This window comes from Myotis lucifugus, unplaced genomic scaffold (genome assembly GCF_000147115.1).
Source record: "Myotis lucifugus unplaced genomic scaffold, Myoluc2.0 scaffold_0, whole genome shotgun sequence".
In the NCBI taxonomy this organism is placed as follows: Eukaryota; Metazoa; Chordata; class Mammalia; order Chiroptera; family Vespertilionidae; genus Myotis; species Myotis lucifugus.
In genome coordinates, this window is record NW_005871048.1 from 11,688,056 (window position 1) to 11,703,000 (window position 14,945).

The 14,945-nt window shown below is 40.4% G+C and overlaps 1 protein-coding gene across 2 annotated transcripts in view; it reads left to right on the forward strand.

The window, feature by feature from the left end:
• The window catches only part of LOC102433809 (TIR domain-containing adapter molecule 2), a 37,262-nt gene extending 24,083 nt beyond the window's left edge, over positions 1 to 13,179 (forward strand). The window contains exons 1-2 of one of the 2 annotated variants that reach the window (XM_006081136.3): positions 7,007 to 7,251; positions 12,216 to 13,179. In XM_006081136.3, the coding sequence (XP_006081198.1) occupies positions 12,271 to 12,975 (705 nt within the window). In that variant the 5' untranslated portion in view covers positions 7,007 to 7,251; positions 12,216 to 12,270 and the 3' untranslated portion in view covers positions 12,976 to 13,179. Of the gene's footprint in view, positions 1 to 7,006; positions 7,252 to 12,215 lie in introns of those variants that run through there. The other variant, XM_006081137.3, reaches the window with a different exon arrangement.
• Positions 13,180 to 14,945: the final 1,766 nt, after the last annotated feature.

Sequence of the window (14,945 nt, forward strand, 5' to 3'; positions counted from 1 at the left end):
AGGCAAAGTAGGGCGTCGCGGGGGCGGCGCCGCCGGGCTCCGGTGCGCTGGGGGGCCGGGCGGCGCGCGCAGCTGCCCCCGGGACCCGGCCGCGGCGAACGGGGCGCGGCCGCTCCTGGGGTCCTTGGGTGGGCCCAGAGCCGTCTCTTCAGGCCGACGGTGCCTGACTCTGAAGGGAATATCCACGAACTTTCTGCTGCCCTTGTAAGTTTCACGTTGACTGGAAAACCCATTTTTTTAAAGAAAAGAAACCTTCGAGCCATATGCAAATAGCCCCGCGTCTTAAATGGTTTGGTTCTGCATGAGCCTCAGCCAGGCACAGAATGCTGAAGGTTTCCATTGTCTTATTTGGCTTCTTGTCCAAAAGTTAATTTGGATAAAAATAATTTGGGCTGACAACTGTATTATATTAGTTAAGGCCTCTCCAGTTTTTTCTGGCAGTAAACTTTAAAAAAGAAGGGAGGGAGGGAGGGGGTGTCTTTAAAATATGAGAGAGTTGAACACTTTAAATAGTGTGTTGGTTATAAATGGAGTTAAGCAACTCCAGTTTATATTTCATTTAAATCTGAAAGTAGATGAGCTGGAGTAGAATAATGCCTTACTTCCTTTTGACAAAGTAAATGTTACGCATGCCCAGCTGTATGGCACTTGAAGTATAAACCATGTTTATACTGTTGAATCATTTGCTCCTCGTGGTTTTTTTTTTATTATTATTATTCATTTAACAAATTCGGGACTGCTGATAAATCTTGTCTTTAAATAATTCTTCTCTCCCCCAGGCCAAACATCCTTTCTAGGTCCCACCCATTTCTTTGCTCCCTTTTATTTAAACAACAACAAAAGGGGACATCTGTAATACTTTCAACAATAAAGATTTACTTCTTTCAATGACTTGGGGCCAAGTCTCTATTTCCACTCCACCAGTTTCTTCCTCCACCCTCTCCTCTGGGCTTTTTGTCTCCATCACCCCCTTGCCATTGGTGAAATCCAGTATCTGTGCATAGTTTTCACTTCATACGACAGGTTGACAGCTCCTTCTCCTTGATACTCTTTCTTCATTTGGCTTCCAGGTCACCAGTCCTGCTTTTCCTTCCACCTCACTGGTACTCCTGTGTCTGCAGGCTTCTCCTCTCCGAAACCACTAAATGTTAAGAGTACCACAGAGCTCAGTTGGCCATATTCTCTTTCTAGCCATACTTCATCCCAAGGCACTTTCTATCCCAAGCCATATCCCATGGTTGTGAATAACATCTGTAGCTGATAAACTTCCAAATTTTTATCTCTAGCTTTGTTTCACCTGAGCACCAGATGCATACGTCCACCTGTTTACACGCCATCTCTACTTGGAAGTCTAAGAAGCATTTAAATGGAGTTAGTCCAGACAGAACCCAGTCCTCCCTTCCATTTTCCCCTCAGTTACCTTCCTTATCTCAGTAAATGTTAATGCCATTCAACTAGGCTGAAACTCCAGGAATCATCCTTGATGCTTCTTTTTAGCTCAGACCCTACATCCAAGCATCTAGCAAATTCTTTCTTTGACTCTACCTTGAAAAGATACCTCAAATCTGACCACATTTCACTGCCTCCCTCATGCAAAACACAATCTCTCTTACCTAGATGACTGAAGTCTCAGATTTACTCTTCTTGCTTCTGTCCTTATTCCTCCTCAGTCTTTCTACAAATAGCAGTGACTTTTTTCAAGTATAACCAGAATTTTCACTTCCCTTAAAAACCGTTTGATGGCTACTTACCACAGTCATGAAAAACAAACTCTTCATATGGCTTCAGAGCCTTGTGTGATCTAACTCCTGGCTGCTTCTCTGATCTCCTCCCCTACCTTCTCCCTTGCTTACTCCACTGTAGGGACACTGACCTCGAGGCTGTTCCCTTTGACTGCGATGGCCTCTGGTAGACATCACAGGCTGTGCACCTTCACTTCTCAGTGCAAGTGCTCTGTCTCAGTCCTGTTGTGCCATTTTTTTTTATTTTTTTTTTTGCTACTGACCCTCAGGTGGGTTGCTGTTAGATACTGGTATTCCATAAAGCATATGGCACCTTTAGAACATTGTTGGTTACTAGGACTCTCTAATATATTTTTTATATTTTTTAAATTGATTTCAGAGAGGAAGGGAGAGGGAGAGAGAGATAGGAACATCAGTGATGAGATAGAAACATCATTGATCAGCTGCCTCCTGCATGCCCCCCTCCCCCCTTGGGGATCCAGCCTGCAACCTGGGCATGTGCTCTGACTGGGCATCAAACTGTGACCTCCTGGTTCATAGGTCGATGCTCAACCTTTGAGTCATGCCAGCCAGGCTGGACTCTCTATTATTAAAATGCACAACCATCTTTCTGTTGGGCCTCATTTTGATAAGATATATAGTTTACCCTTAAATTCTGTGTTTTTATAAAATGTTCTTCCTGTTTGGGGAGAAGATTTGCCCTTTAATGCCAGTTCTCATTTTTAAATATAGGAAATGAAAGAAAAATACCATCCAGCTTACTGAAAAGAATATGTAATAATTATTTTTGTTAATTCCTTTGCTTCAGTAGGAAGCAGTGGTCTCTAATTTAAATAATTTCTTAAAGGTACCAGTAACAGGTACTTTAAATAGAAAGAAAAAAAATGAAGTAGCTTGTTCAGAAAATATTATACAAATTTTTAAGTGACTAAGCAGACATCAGACTATCAAGATTTTATAGCAAAATCTCCATTTAAAAGTATAAAACCTAGAAAACAATTTTTTATTTACTAAAATAAGGTTTTTTTCAGATTGCATTATCATTGTAGAAAAAGGATATATATATATATATATAGATAGATAGATAGATAGATATAGATATAGATATAGATATAGATATACATGTAGATACACGTACATTCACACACCTATGAAACACAGATAATCAATGTTACCTTTTTGGTGTACTTCTTTCCAATCTGTTTTCTTCAGTTTGTTTTACAAAGCTGAGATCACACTGTATATGCTATTTTATACTCTACTTTTTTTCTCTTATTATTATGGAAGCATTTCCTCATGTCATTAAAATTATTCATAACATTCATAAACATTTTAAATGATTTAATAGGATTCAATCATATAAATAATATAATACAGTTTATGTAATTGCCATTCCCCAGCTTTTGGACATTCTGATTGTTTACCTTCAATAGAATTTTGGTTAGTCCATGATACTATGTTCAAGTTCTCTAATAAAAGGAAAATATAGTCATATAACTCATTCTTCAAAATTGCAGTAAAATGTCTTCATAGATCCTGTGGCAGGAGAAAAGCTGAACAAATTGGAGTATCTGGAAAAAAAAAAAAAGACATGTGTGCGGGACCTGGAGGAACAGTGGGGAGCGAGGCAGGAGCTGAGGTTGGAGCTGAAGAAGTCAGATACAGGGCAGCATTGACCATATTAAGACATTTTTATTCTAAGAGCAGTAGAAAGCCATTGCTGGGTTGTAAGTGGAAGTAACTTGATCCAAAGTATGTGCTTAAAAAGATCATTGCTGTGAGTGGAGAAAGGATTAGATTGACCAAAGTACCTACAGAGACCAATTAGGAAGCAGTGCCGTGGACTAGGGGAGAGATGTTGATCTAGAGTGAAGATGTGGTGCAGAGGGAAAGTGGAACAATTAGAGATGTATTTTGGAGGTTGAATGACAGGATTTTTGGTAGCTTGAAGTGAAAGTGTAGAGAGGAAGAGGAATGTGTCAGTGATGCCTCAGGTTGCTGGCAGTCATAACTGGAAAGTGGTGAAGCCTTGTACCTTGACGAAGTATGAGAAAATGAGTGGAAGCTACCTCCCAGGCTACCAAGGAAGACAGGTTAAGATTGCTGTGCTGTACATATTATAGGAGATGTGAACAGGTCATTATGGGTATCCAGGGGAGGAGTACTTAACCTAGAGATAACAGAAAATGCTTTCTGCCAAATATGATCCGTGAGCTGTGTCTTGAAATGAATATACCATATTTATGTTCACATAATTTTAAAAAAATGCAACATAATTGCTCTTTTAAAATCCAAGATATATTTGGATTGGCTAGTCCTATTCTGATTGAATCAGTAATTTACCTAATACAGATGATAAAAAGCTATCTGTTTGGCTATCTCTCTAAACCAAAACCAAAAACAAAACTGTTAGTCATATTTGGGATTGTCTCATTCATTCATTCAGAAGGGTATTCTTGAGTGGTGATTGTAAGTGAGACTTTGGAGGTAGAGTGGTGAACAAGGCAGATTTGGTCATTGTTCTGGTAGACTTTACAATCTACTAGTTTACAGCCTGCCAGTGGGAAAAATGAGAAACTAAGCAGAAAATAATATATATCATTAGTAAAGTGTAATTATGATTAGTGCCATGAAGGAAAGATGCAGGGTGCTACACTCCTAGATAGCCTGTAACCTTAACTTTTCTCATGCAAGCTCTGGTATCCCATATGAAAAATACAGGGACTAATTAGTTGGGCTATAAATAAGTATCATTAGGTAATATTTGCTAATTATTTTATTTATACTGGGCCTCTGCCATCCTTATGAATTCTGCACAACCTCTAAAAGAAGAACATAGATGACAGCTGATTCTTAATAATATTATTTCAGTATAAGATCAGGATAGATTAAAATTCTACCTTTTGTCCTAGTTGGTTTGGCTCAGTGGATAGAGTGTCGGCCTGTGGACTGAAGGGTCCCAGGTTCGATTCCGGTCAAGGGTACATGCCCGGGTTCCAGGCTCGATCTCTAGTAGGAGGTGTGCAGGAGGCAGCCACTCAATGATTCTCTCTCATCACTGATGTTTCTATCTCTTTCTCCCTCTCCCTTCCTCTCTGAAATCAATAAAAGAATTTTTTCTAAAATTCTACCTTTTCATGCTGGTGTTGGTTACCATAGTTGGGATTTTTAAAATATTTTCAGTGTGAAGAAAGACAAGTCCACATGTTCCTTGTCTGGCTGATAGGTCTGTTCTCTTGTGTCCTGGCTTTCCTGTGCTGTCGTCTTGGGGTTGGCAAAATTTTCCTGGAAAAGGTCAGATAGTAAATATCATCAGCTTTATGGGCCATATGGTTTCTCCTGTAACTACTCAACTCTGCCTCTGTAGCATGAAATTAGTCACAGACAATACATAAGTAAGTGGGCATGGCTGTCTTCCAATACAACTATATTTACAAAACAGGTGGCAGGCTATGTTTTGCCCTGAATTTGGATGTTGTACCAATCACAGTTTAGTTGCAGGGAACAGAATCTACTCTAGCTAGTTGAAGCAGAGGGGTATGCATACGAAGATATTACAGGATTTACAGTCTCATCGGGATAGTTGAAGAGCTAGGCTCTAGGTTGAGTTTCTAGGGACACCTCCTAGCACCACCTAGCAGCACTGGGGCTTTTGCCACGACCAGGAAACCTGTCAAATCGGGAAGCTGCCGGGTCCTGAATCACAACTCTGCTCACGTCTTAACCAGCTAAATAGGGGCCCCATGCTCTGCCTGCCTTCATATTTAACCCAGACATGGAAGTACATCTGATAGGCAGAACTTAAACAACATTTTGAACCCTAGCTTCAAGAGAGTCTAGGAAATACAGCTTTAAGTACTTTTGGTATAGGAATTTCGGGAAGGAACATTAAAAGGAAGTTGGAATCAGTTTTGCGTAAGCAAATCTGTAGTATCTGCTACAGAATACCCCTTTGGCCCCTTCACAGCCATACTGAAACTTCCGGACAACAATGTCTCTCTCTAGATAATGCAATAAGCCCTCACACAAACAGAAGTGCACTCGCCTTCTGAAAGCCGCTAGGTCACCAGGTTGTGCGCAGTGTTCCTCAGGAGCGTGATCCCAGGACCTAGCACACCCAGGAGCTAAGGCTTCTCTCTGCTTTCCTCAGGAAAGGGGAAGTTGAAGAGAGGCAGAACTGCCCAACGACCAAGAAGATAGCTCAGCTCTAAGAAGCTCCCACTCATATTTCTCATCCTCTTTCTCTCTCCTAGCGAATTCCTTCAGTTCCTAGGCATTCCAAGTATCACTTTTCTTAATGAAATCTCTGGCCCCTACGTTCATTTGTAACTATTGGTCTCTCCTTTCCTTCTTGAAGTCCCCCCCCACCCCCCCCTCGAGCCCTCATTTCCTGGATTCTTAAGCACACTGCAGTCTGGTGTGGGGGCTCCCATCGTTCCATCATTGCTCCCCCCAACCTCCAGGTGCTGAAAGCAGTGGACACCAATCACTGCTCAGAACACTCTCCTCCCTCAGTTCCAGGTACCGATCTGTGTCTGATTTTCCTGCTGCTCCAGGGCCACTCCTCCCTCTCCTTTGTGGGCCCCTCCTCCTCTGGATGCCCGTCTGGCATTGGTTCCGTCTCTGTTCTCTCACCTTACTTTCTGCCTAGGCTCAGTCCCTCACAGAATTGAAGTAGTGCCAAACTTTTATCCCCCATGAAGATGTTCTCCTATTTGTGCATTGAACCTATCTGTGTATGTGCCTACTGGACAGCTCATCTTCTAGGTTATGGGGACCCCAAGCTCCCTAGAGCCCAAGCTGGATTAATTGTTCACACCCGCCTCCACCCCCATTCATCTAGGCAATTGGCAGTACCACCAAATTACAGCAGGCACAGGTTTGGAAGGGATACCTGATTCTGCTTTCTGCCACCCGCCTGCCTTTGTTACCTACTATAGGTCGTGTCTCCATGATCACTTCTTAGGGCAGGACTCTGCTTTCTCACCGAGGTTGTTACTGCACCAGCCTCCCAACTGACTGTTCTGCCTGTCTAAGGCCTTACAGGCTTCTAGCCTCGTCTCCTTACTGCAACTATTTTAACCTGTCTAAACACCCCAACTGAACACCTACCAGGGGCTCCCTTTCTGCCAGCATGATCAGATTGGAAGTCCTGAACAGAATAGGCCCCTATGCTCTTTATCTTATTTATCTCTCCATTCTAATCTCTCATCACTACCTTCTTCCCACCCTCATATACGTGGACTCGAGCCACATAAACACCTAGTGCAAAATGATCCTAACAAAATTTGCCCTCTGGTGCCTGTGTTTTTGCAAATGCTGGTCCCACTGCGTGGAAAACGTCCACCTCTCTCTCTGCCGTGCTGACGCCCGTGTTCCCCACTGCGGGTGTCCTTCCCGAGTGCTTGCGTAGCACCTGCTCTCCTGAATGAAGCCCCAGTGCAGTGGGTCCTACTCGTCTACTTATCCTGGCTTCCCAGCCCCAAAGTCCAGCAGGTTTTGGTACAGAGTAAGTTTTCAACAACACTGACTTATTAATAACATGAAAATGTATTAACTGACAAGAACCCATTGGTTTTGCATGTATTTGCCACAAGATGGAGCTGTTTAGATAGGACAGAAAACTAAAAGGCTGGAGGATTCAAGTCTAGTCCTAGATGCATTACTTTTAAATGTGTTAAATTTCAGGGGCTGTGATTTAAACACAAAAATTTTTTTTGTGGTAAATACATGGACAGATTTAAAAATTGTATATGTGCGTGTATTTTATTATCAAATTATTAATGATTTTTATTTTATTTATTGTTTGGGAGCCTCTCTTCCCAAGTGGTCATAATGTTTTAAAAATGCAAACATTAACTCTTAATTTTAGGGCAACAAACTTTTAAAGAAGGTGGTATTAGGGTTCTCCAAAGAAACATGACTAATACTAGGTTAGAGGAGGGAGAGAGGGGAGAGATGGAGGGAGGAAGGGAGATTTATTTTAGGAATTGGCTCACATGATTGTGGGGACTGGCAAAATCCACTTCCTTTTTCTCACTCCCTTAATAATTTCATATAATCTTTAGGTTTTAAATGCCAAATACCCACCTCCTGGCTGGACCTCTTCTCCAAACCCAGACTATATGCTGTGCTTCCTCGACATCATTAGCAAATCTTGTCATACATTATGCTGTGCATATCATATCGAATGCACACCAGGAGGTACATGATGTCTAGTTGTCATCAGTAAGATTGATCATTTGGATTAGGGTGATGAATTTGTTATATCTTTGAATGTTTTTGTTATGATCATTGGGTTTTCTGTTTCAGATGCATTGGTTTTCATTTTATTGATTGTCTTTTAAAAGAAATCTCCAGCCCTGGCCAGTTTGGATTAGTGGATAGAGCGTCAGCTTGCAGACTGAAGGGTTCCAGGTTCAATTCCAGTTAAGGGCATGTGCCTTGGTTGCGGGCACATCCCCAGTAGGGATTGTGCAGGAGGCAGCTGATCGATGTTTCTCTCTCATCGATGTTTCTAACTCTCCTTCCTTCTCCCTTCCTCTCTGTAAAAAATCAATAAAATGTATTTTAAAAAAAAGAAATCTCCATAGCTTTATCTTTTTTTCAAATTGCTTTATTGGGGTGGAGGGTGTCTTTTTTTTCCTTTCCATATTCTGTGATTTTTTTTTCAAGTCTTTCCTCCATGTTTAACTGATATGGTTTTGATTTCATATTTACTTCACTCTTTGCTGTTTCTATTTTTTTCCTAATAGTGTTAGGTCCTTGTTTTGTCTATAGCTTCCCTTTCCATCTAATTCTGTTAATCTCATTTTTAATATTTTTGTTTTATGAATTACATGTTCTCTTTTGTGTCTCCTAGAGCGGTATTACTCAAAGTGCTTGTCTGTAATGTAAGAAGCATGCATCCAATGTCAACCATGCTGCTTTCTTCATTGAGAATGTCTTACTATGAAAAAAAAGTCTGCAGAATTAAACAGCATATTTAACAGATGTAGTTGATGGACACTCTGGCACAATCTCCTTATCGTGACATAGACTGGCACCAAAAAGTTCAGAGACTGGCAACTTGTCCACGCACTACACTTGGAGTTGCACTGTCCCGGAGCATAAGCGTTTGTTGTGTAAATTTTTCTTTACCTTGTTACGTATGTAATAACAGTAATAGCTGCTAAAATTTTGGGGGCATTGTTCTAAGCCATTTTGATCTTCTTAGGTACTATAATTATATACTAAGACCCCTAAATGTAGGTACTGTAATTATTACCATTTTACACATGGTGAAATCAAAGCACAAAGATATTTGGTAACTGCACAAGGTTTCCCAGTTTTTTTGTAGCAGAGCTGGGATTTACATTCAGACAGTCTGATTCCAGAGTCTTAAGGAAAATGGAATTTTTTATTTGACTTTTGCATGCTATGATTCTTCTTTATATTCTTTTTTATTTCCTGTAATATTTTTGCATATTTGGCAAGCTGTTCTTTCCCTCTTACTCCTGTTTAATATGGGGTTCTATCGGAACCTCTTTAGCCTAGATATAAAGTGAGTACATTGTGGGCCTTCATTCCCTCTTATCTCAGACCTGTTCTGATCTTTCCTTCAGAACCTCAGTTTCGGGCTTCATTCGGACGGGTTATATTTTTCCACATTTCGCTTGCCTAAGGGGATGTGATTAGCTCTGTTGGGCTGTGGTCAGTAGTAATTGGTGGCTTCCATGGCCTTAGATCTTTGCTGGAGCAAGGGAGGGGAGATGGGGAGGGGAGATGGAGGTGTCATTGTATCAAGTTAAAAACAAACAAACAAAAAAGGTTCAATCTCATAGAGAGCAATTTGGCCAAATCTATCGTTATCACAAGGCATTTGTTACTTGATATATAAATCCCATTTGGTAGAATTCTGCTACAGATGAACTTGCACGCATATGAAATGACTTTTGCCCAAAGTTATTCATTAAAGTATTGTTCGTAATAGTAGTAGACTGGAAACAACTCACACAAGCAGGAACAGGGGGCAGTTATAGTCCATCCACATGCTGGAAGATTGTGTCATGGTAAGTAAGAGTGAGGAAGTTCTCTATGTGCTGATATGGAAAGGAGAACTTTAAAGGGAGCTTCCCGAGATTCTTTTTCACTCTTCCTCCTTTTCCTTCAGCATTCCAAGCCTTCCTTCTGATCTAGTAAAGCCCTTTATCAATGGAGTTAATGGCTCAGAGTGAGCACACTCAGGTTCTCTCCTTTCTTCCAGCCTTGCGAACCCCAGTGATGAATCTGGACCATCTGCCTGGCTGTGCATCATTGATGGTAGGAAAGGCAGGTCTCAGCACACAGCTTTCCACATCCTTTCCCCTTGGCCATCTCCTTACTCTCTCCCTCCAAATTAGAAGGTCATAGTGAAGCTTTTCAGACACTGTCATTCACTTTTTTCTGCTTAAGGGTGGGTGGGAGTGCTTGAAAGTTGAATAGCACACAGAGGTTTCTGGAGTGTTTTGCTCTTTTTGCTGACTGGAATTTAAGAAAACTAAGGCATAAAGTTGTAATTTAAAAAAAAAAATTAGTTTAAAAGACTTTGTGATCTGGCTTGACACAGCATTTTACCTTAGAAGTTTTTGACATTTTTATGAATATCGTTTATTACTTAAGTGCACTTACCTGCAGCAGCTAGTGATCAAGACAATGATAGTAAGTTGCTTTAACAAACCTATTCAATGAAGAAGTGAAGATCATTTTAATTGGCACAGTAAATCAATGTCTCTGAATGGCTTAACAGTTATTTTATTAGGCAGGGGAAGCTTCTTTCTGCAACTTTGCATGGTACAACCTGTTTTCATAATGCAGTAACAAAGTCGGCAGTTAATCCTAACCAGTGAAGAGAGTTCAGATTCATTTGTTTTTAATTACTTGGAATGTACATATGTATGTATGTATCAGTTTAGAATTATTATGCCTAGAATATCTCTTGGTAGTTGACATAATATACTATGGAGTGAGAACCTGAAGTACAGATATAATAAATGACAGACAGGAGCTGGCAATGCCTTCACTGTTCAGGGGCAGCAGCAAACCCTTTCATGCTTTATATATACGAGAAAGAAGTTCTAGGTGTTTTTTCCTTATCTTTTCTTCCCATAACAATTTTTCACCATTTTGAATGGTTTCTTCTAAACCTGAATTATTTGGTATATGAAGCTGTGTTATTTGTGTCATTATTAATGTAATTCTGATTTCTTCCTGAACTATGGTCTTTGCCCATGAACAATAAATAAAAATGCTCTGGAAAATAAGCAGAATGGGCCCATATTTGAAAATATGGAGCCTATAGTTATGTATTCTGAACTTTCTGTCTTTTGATAAAAGAATCCCCCTTGTCACTGCCTATTTTGGAGTTACATTACCAACATTATCTGAACATTTATTTAAATTAGATTCACATGGAATACTTTTCTTTTATGTCTGATTTAATTCTTCCACTCTGAAATTAGAATCCTATATAATAAAAGCCCAATGACCAAACAGCAGAACGACCGGTCAACCAGTCGCTATGATGCGCACTGACCACCAGGGGGCAGACACTCAACGCAATGGGAGAGCCGCTGGGCTGAGCGGCACGCCCATAGTGGGCGGATCCCTGCAGGCCACACCCCCCACTGGTACACGAATCCCACGCACTGGGCCTCTAGTATTTAAAATAAAATAATGAATTTAGACAATAATGATTCTTTGTTGATTTCATTGGAGAAAATCAGAAGTGTTTGTTTCTAGATTTCACTTCCAAACTGAGATTTTTCCTTATGTAAATAAATACTTTTATTCAGTATTCCCACGATTAGCTCGAAAAAAGAATTCCTTACTTTTTACAACCCTTACTATAATTTCTCCACCAACCCCACTATAGCCATAATGGCTGATCTTAGACAAACAAAAAAGCTCCGAACCAGTGAGATTTGACATTTTTCATCTTTTTATGTTGAGTCAGTAGAGCTGCCTGCTGGCCAACTTCAGAATATTTGTATTATGTTTTGTATTTGATGCAGATATAAATTTTGTACTTAATATTTGAATATTCTATTTCTTTAAATGTTCATGTTTCTAGTCTATACAATAATTTGATAATAGAGAAGTTGGATTTTAGCTGCAGATGGATAGAGTGGTATGATACCTCTTCACTATAATACCAAAGTAATTCATTTTAATTTGGAGGTTTATAGTGCTAATAGAATGTCATTTAAAACTTCCAAATGTCTCCTATTATATTTGCCTGGACACTCGGTTTAACTTACCTTTGACTACCTGTAGTAGCCCTTGTGAAGCTCACAAAAGACAGTTGATTTTGTTTCCCAATGATCTGTGTGGCATTTCTTCCTTAGGACCTATATATTGTCATCTTTTTGAGCTTTTCATGTTGAATGCAAGTTTCTATTTTTAATGTTTTGATTAAATTTACAATGTTCTTCTCTTTGTTATTTCTTCTTTTAGAATGAAAAGAAATGCTGAGAAATAAAACTTTTCTCTTCTAACTTGGATATTTATCATGGGTATCACGAAATCTAAAATAGATCCCTGCTCTCTTTCTCTCTCTTTGGGAAAAAGCCACAGTGTGGCTACAAGTCAGAGACATCATGAGTCCAATTCCAAGAAATCTGACATCTCCCTGCGTGATGTTGCTGAGCACAGCTGCACAACAGAGATGCCAACAGGAGAGCTGGCGGGAGCTGCGGGCGTGGATGGGATGTCTGAAGAGGAAGCAGAAGAAGAGGTGTTCTTCAAATTTGTGATATTGCACGCAGAGGATGACACAGACGAAGCTCTCAGAGTCCAGGATCTGCTCCAAAATGACTTTGGCATCAAACCTGGAATCATCTTTGCTGAGATGCCATGTGGCAGACAGCATTTACAGAATTTAGATGATGCTGTAAATGGGTCTGCGTGGACCATCTTATTGTTGACTGAAAACTTTTTAAGAGATACCTGGTGTAGGTTCCAGTTCTATACGTCCCTAATGAACTCCGTGAACAGGCAGCACAAATACAACTCTGTTATACCCATGCGGCCCCTGAACAATCCCCTGACCCGGGAAAGGACTCCCTTTGCTCTGCGAACCATCAATGCCCTGGAGGAAGGAAGTCGTGGCTTTCGTACACAAGTGGGAAGAATTTTTCAGGAGTCTCTGTATAAGACACAGCAAACTATATGGAAAGAGACAAGAAAAATGGCACAGAGGGAATTTATTGCCTGAGGTGGACCACAGAGCACGTGGCTGGCTCTCGACTTATAAAACAAATGATTTATCTTCACTTGAGAAAGTAAATCCAGGAAAAGTTTAAATAAAAGCGATCCTATTCTTACAGGAACCTAGAGAGCACAAGGGAGATAAATTTCTGCCAGACAAAGAACTGTGGTACTTTTTGAATTTTCAGTAAACTCGAGAAAGTTTCAAGAACTTTGCTGTCACAGTTTTCCTAATTCATGACTATGACAAAGGATATTCTCAATTCACAGTTCTTGTGTTGAACCTTGAACAAAAACTTGCATGATAGACATTTAAAAAATATAACACTTTCGTCCTGGCCTATGTGGCTCAGTTGGTGGGAGTGTCGTCTGATACACTGTAAGGTTGCAGGTTTGATTCCTGCACATATCCAGGTTGCGTGTTTGATCCCCAGTTGGGGTGCAACAGGAGGCAACTGATTGATGTTTCTCTCTCACATCAATGTTTCTCTTTCTCTCTCTCTCTCTCTCTCTCTCTCTCTCTCTCTCCCCCCTCCCTCTTCCCCTCCCTCTCTCCCTCCTTCCCTTCTTTTCTCTCTGAAATCAATAAGAACATATATCCTCGAGTGAGGATTAAAAAATAATAGTAAATATATTCTCAAAGGAAACACGTAAGAATGGCCCCAAGAGATCTGACCACCCTTCCTCTTGGGACACCTCATGAATGTTGTGATAAAGCATCCCCCATAGTGTCACCCAGAAATCTGGTTTGCCAGAATAGAACATATGGAATGTTGAGTGCTGATGAACATGAAATCAGAAATAGATGTGAGAATGGTGGGGCTTTTAAAAAAAATCCAGTTAAGTGTGTTTTTCTTTTTGCTGGAATTTACATACTTGGAGGCAAGTCCCACTACTGATTAGTATAGTGATGGCGAACCTTTTGAGCTCGGCGTGTCAGCATTTTGAAAAACCCTTAACTCTGGTGCTGTGTCACATATAGAAATTTTTTGATATTTGCAACCATAATAAAACAAAGACATATTTTTGATATTTATTTTATATTTTTAAATGCCATTTAACAAAGAAAAATCAACCAAAAAAATGAGTTCGCGTGTCACCTCTGACACGCATGCCATAGGTTCGCCATCACTGGATTAGTAGCTCAGTTGATCGTGTGGTGGTTAGAGACTCCATGGAGGAGGGTGGAGATGTCCCCTGGAGCCTGAAGCTCCTCATGTTGGACATTTTCTGTAACCAGGACTTTAGTGTCCTACACTCATAGCAACCCAGAAAGCCCCAGACAGACCTGTCCTTTCCCTCACAGCCCTTCTGCCCAGCTGAGACTCAGGGAGAATCATTAGGTACAGACCAGGAGGAGTGGGGGTATGAGCCAGGTCATGTTATAATGTGAAGAGCACCCAATGGGAGATCAGGAGACCTGGTTCTAGTCCAGTCTCTGCCACTGAGGATGAATGTGACCTTGAGCAAGCTGCTTACCCGCTTTATCTATGAAATAAAAGGACTGGATTGATGGGTCTCTAAAGGCCTTGGTTCTCTCTAAGAATGTGAACAACTAGGAACCAGAAAAGGGAACAGCAAAAAATAGAATTTTGTAATGTGATGTATAATATAGTATCGGGAGGCTTTATATATGTTTACAATGAAAGGGGATTCTTATGTTTACAGTAGTTCTCATGCTGTTTATTATATTTTTATAGTCACAGAAAAAAATGATAATACATGTTTACTCCGATTTTTAAAAATAAGTTTTTTTATAGGGACCCTCGAGCAGAGACATTCTGCCTGATTTTTTCTTTTTCTTTATCCCACTTCTCCGTGTCTCCTTCTAGTACTGGGGTCTGCTCACATCTTTGTACAGTCCACCTCTTTATAGTCAGGAACCAAAATATTCCATGAGGAACATTCACCCATAATCTTGCAAGTAAGTCTAGCCTCCTTCTCTACTAGTACTTATTAAAGAGATGATTGTTTTCA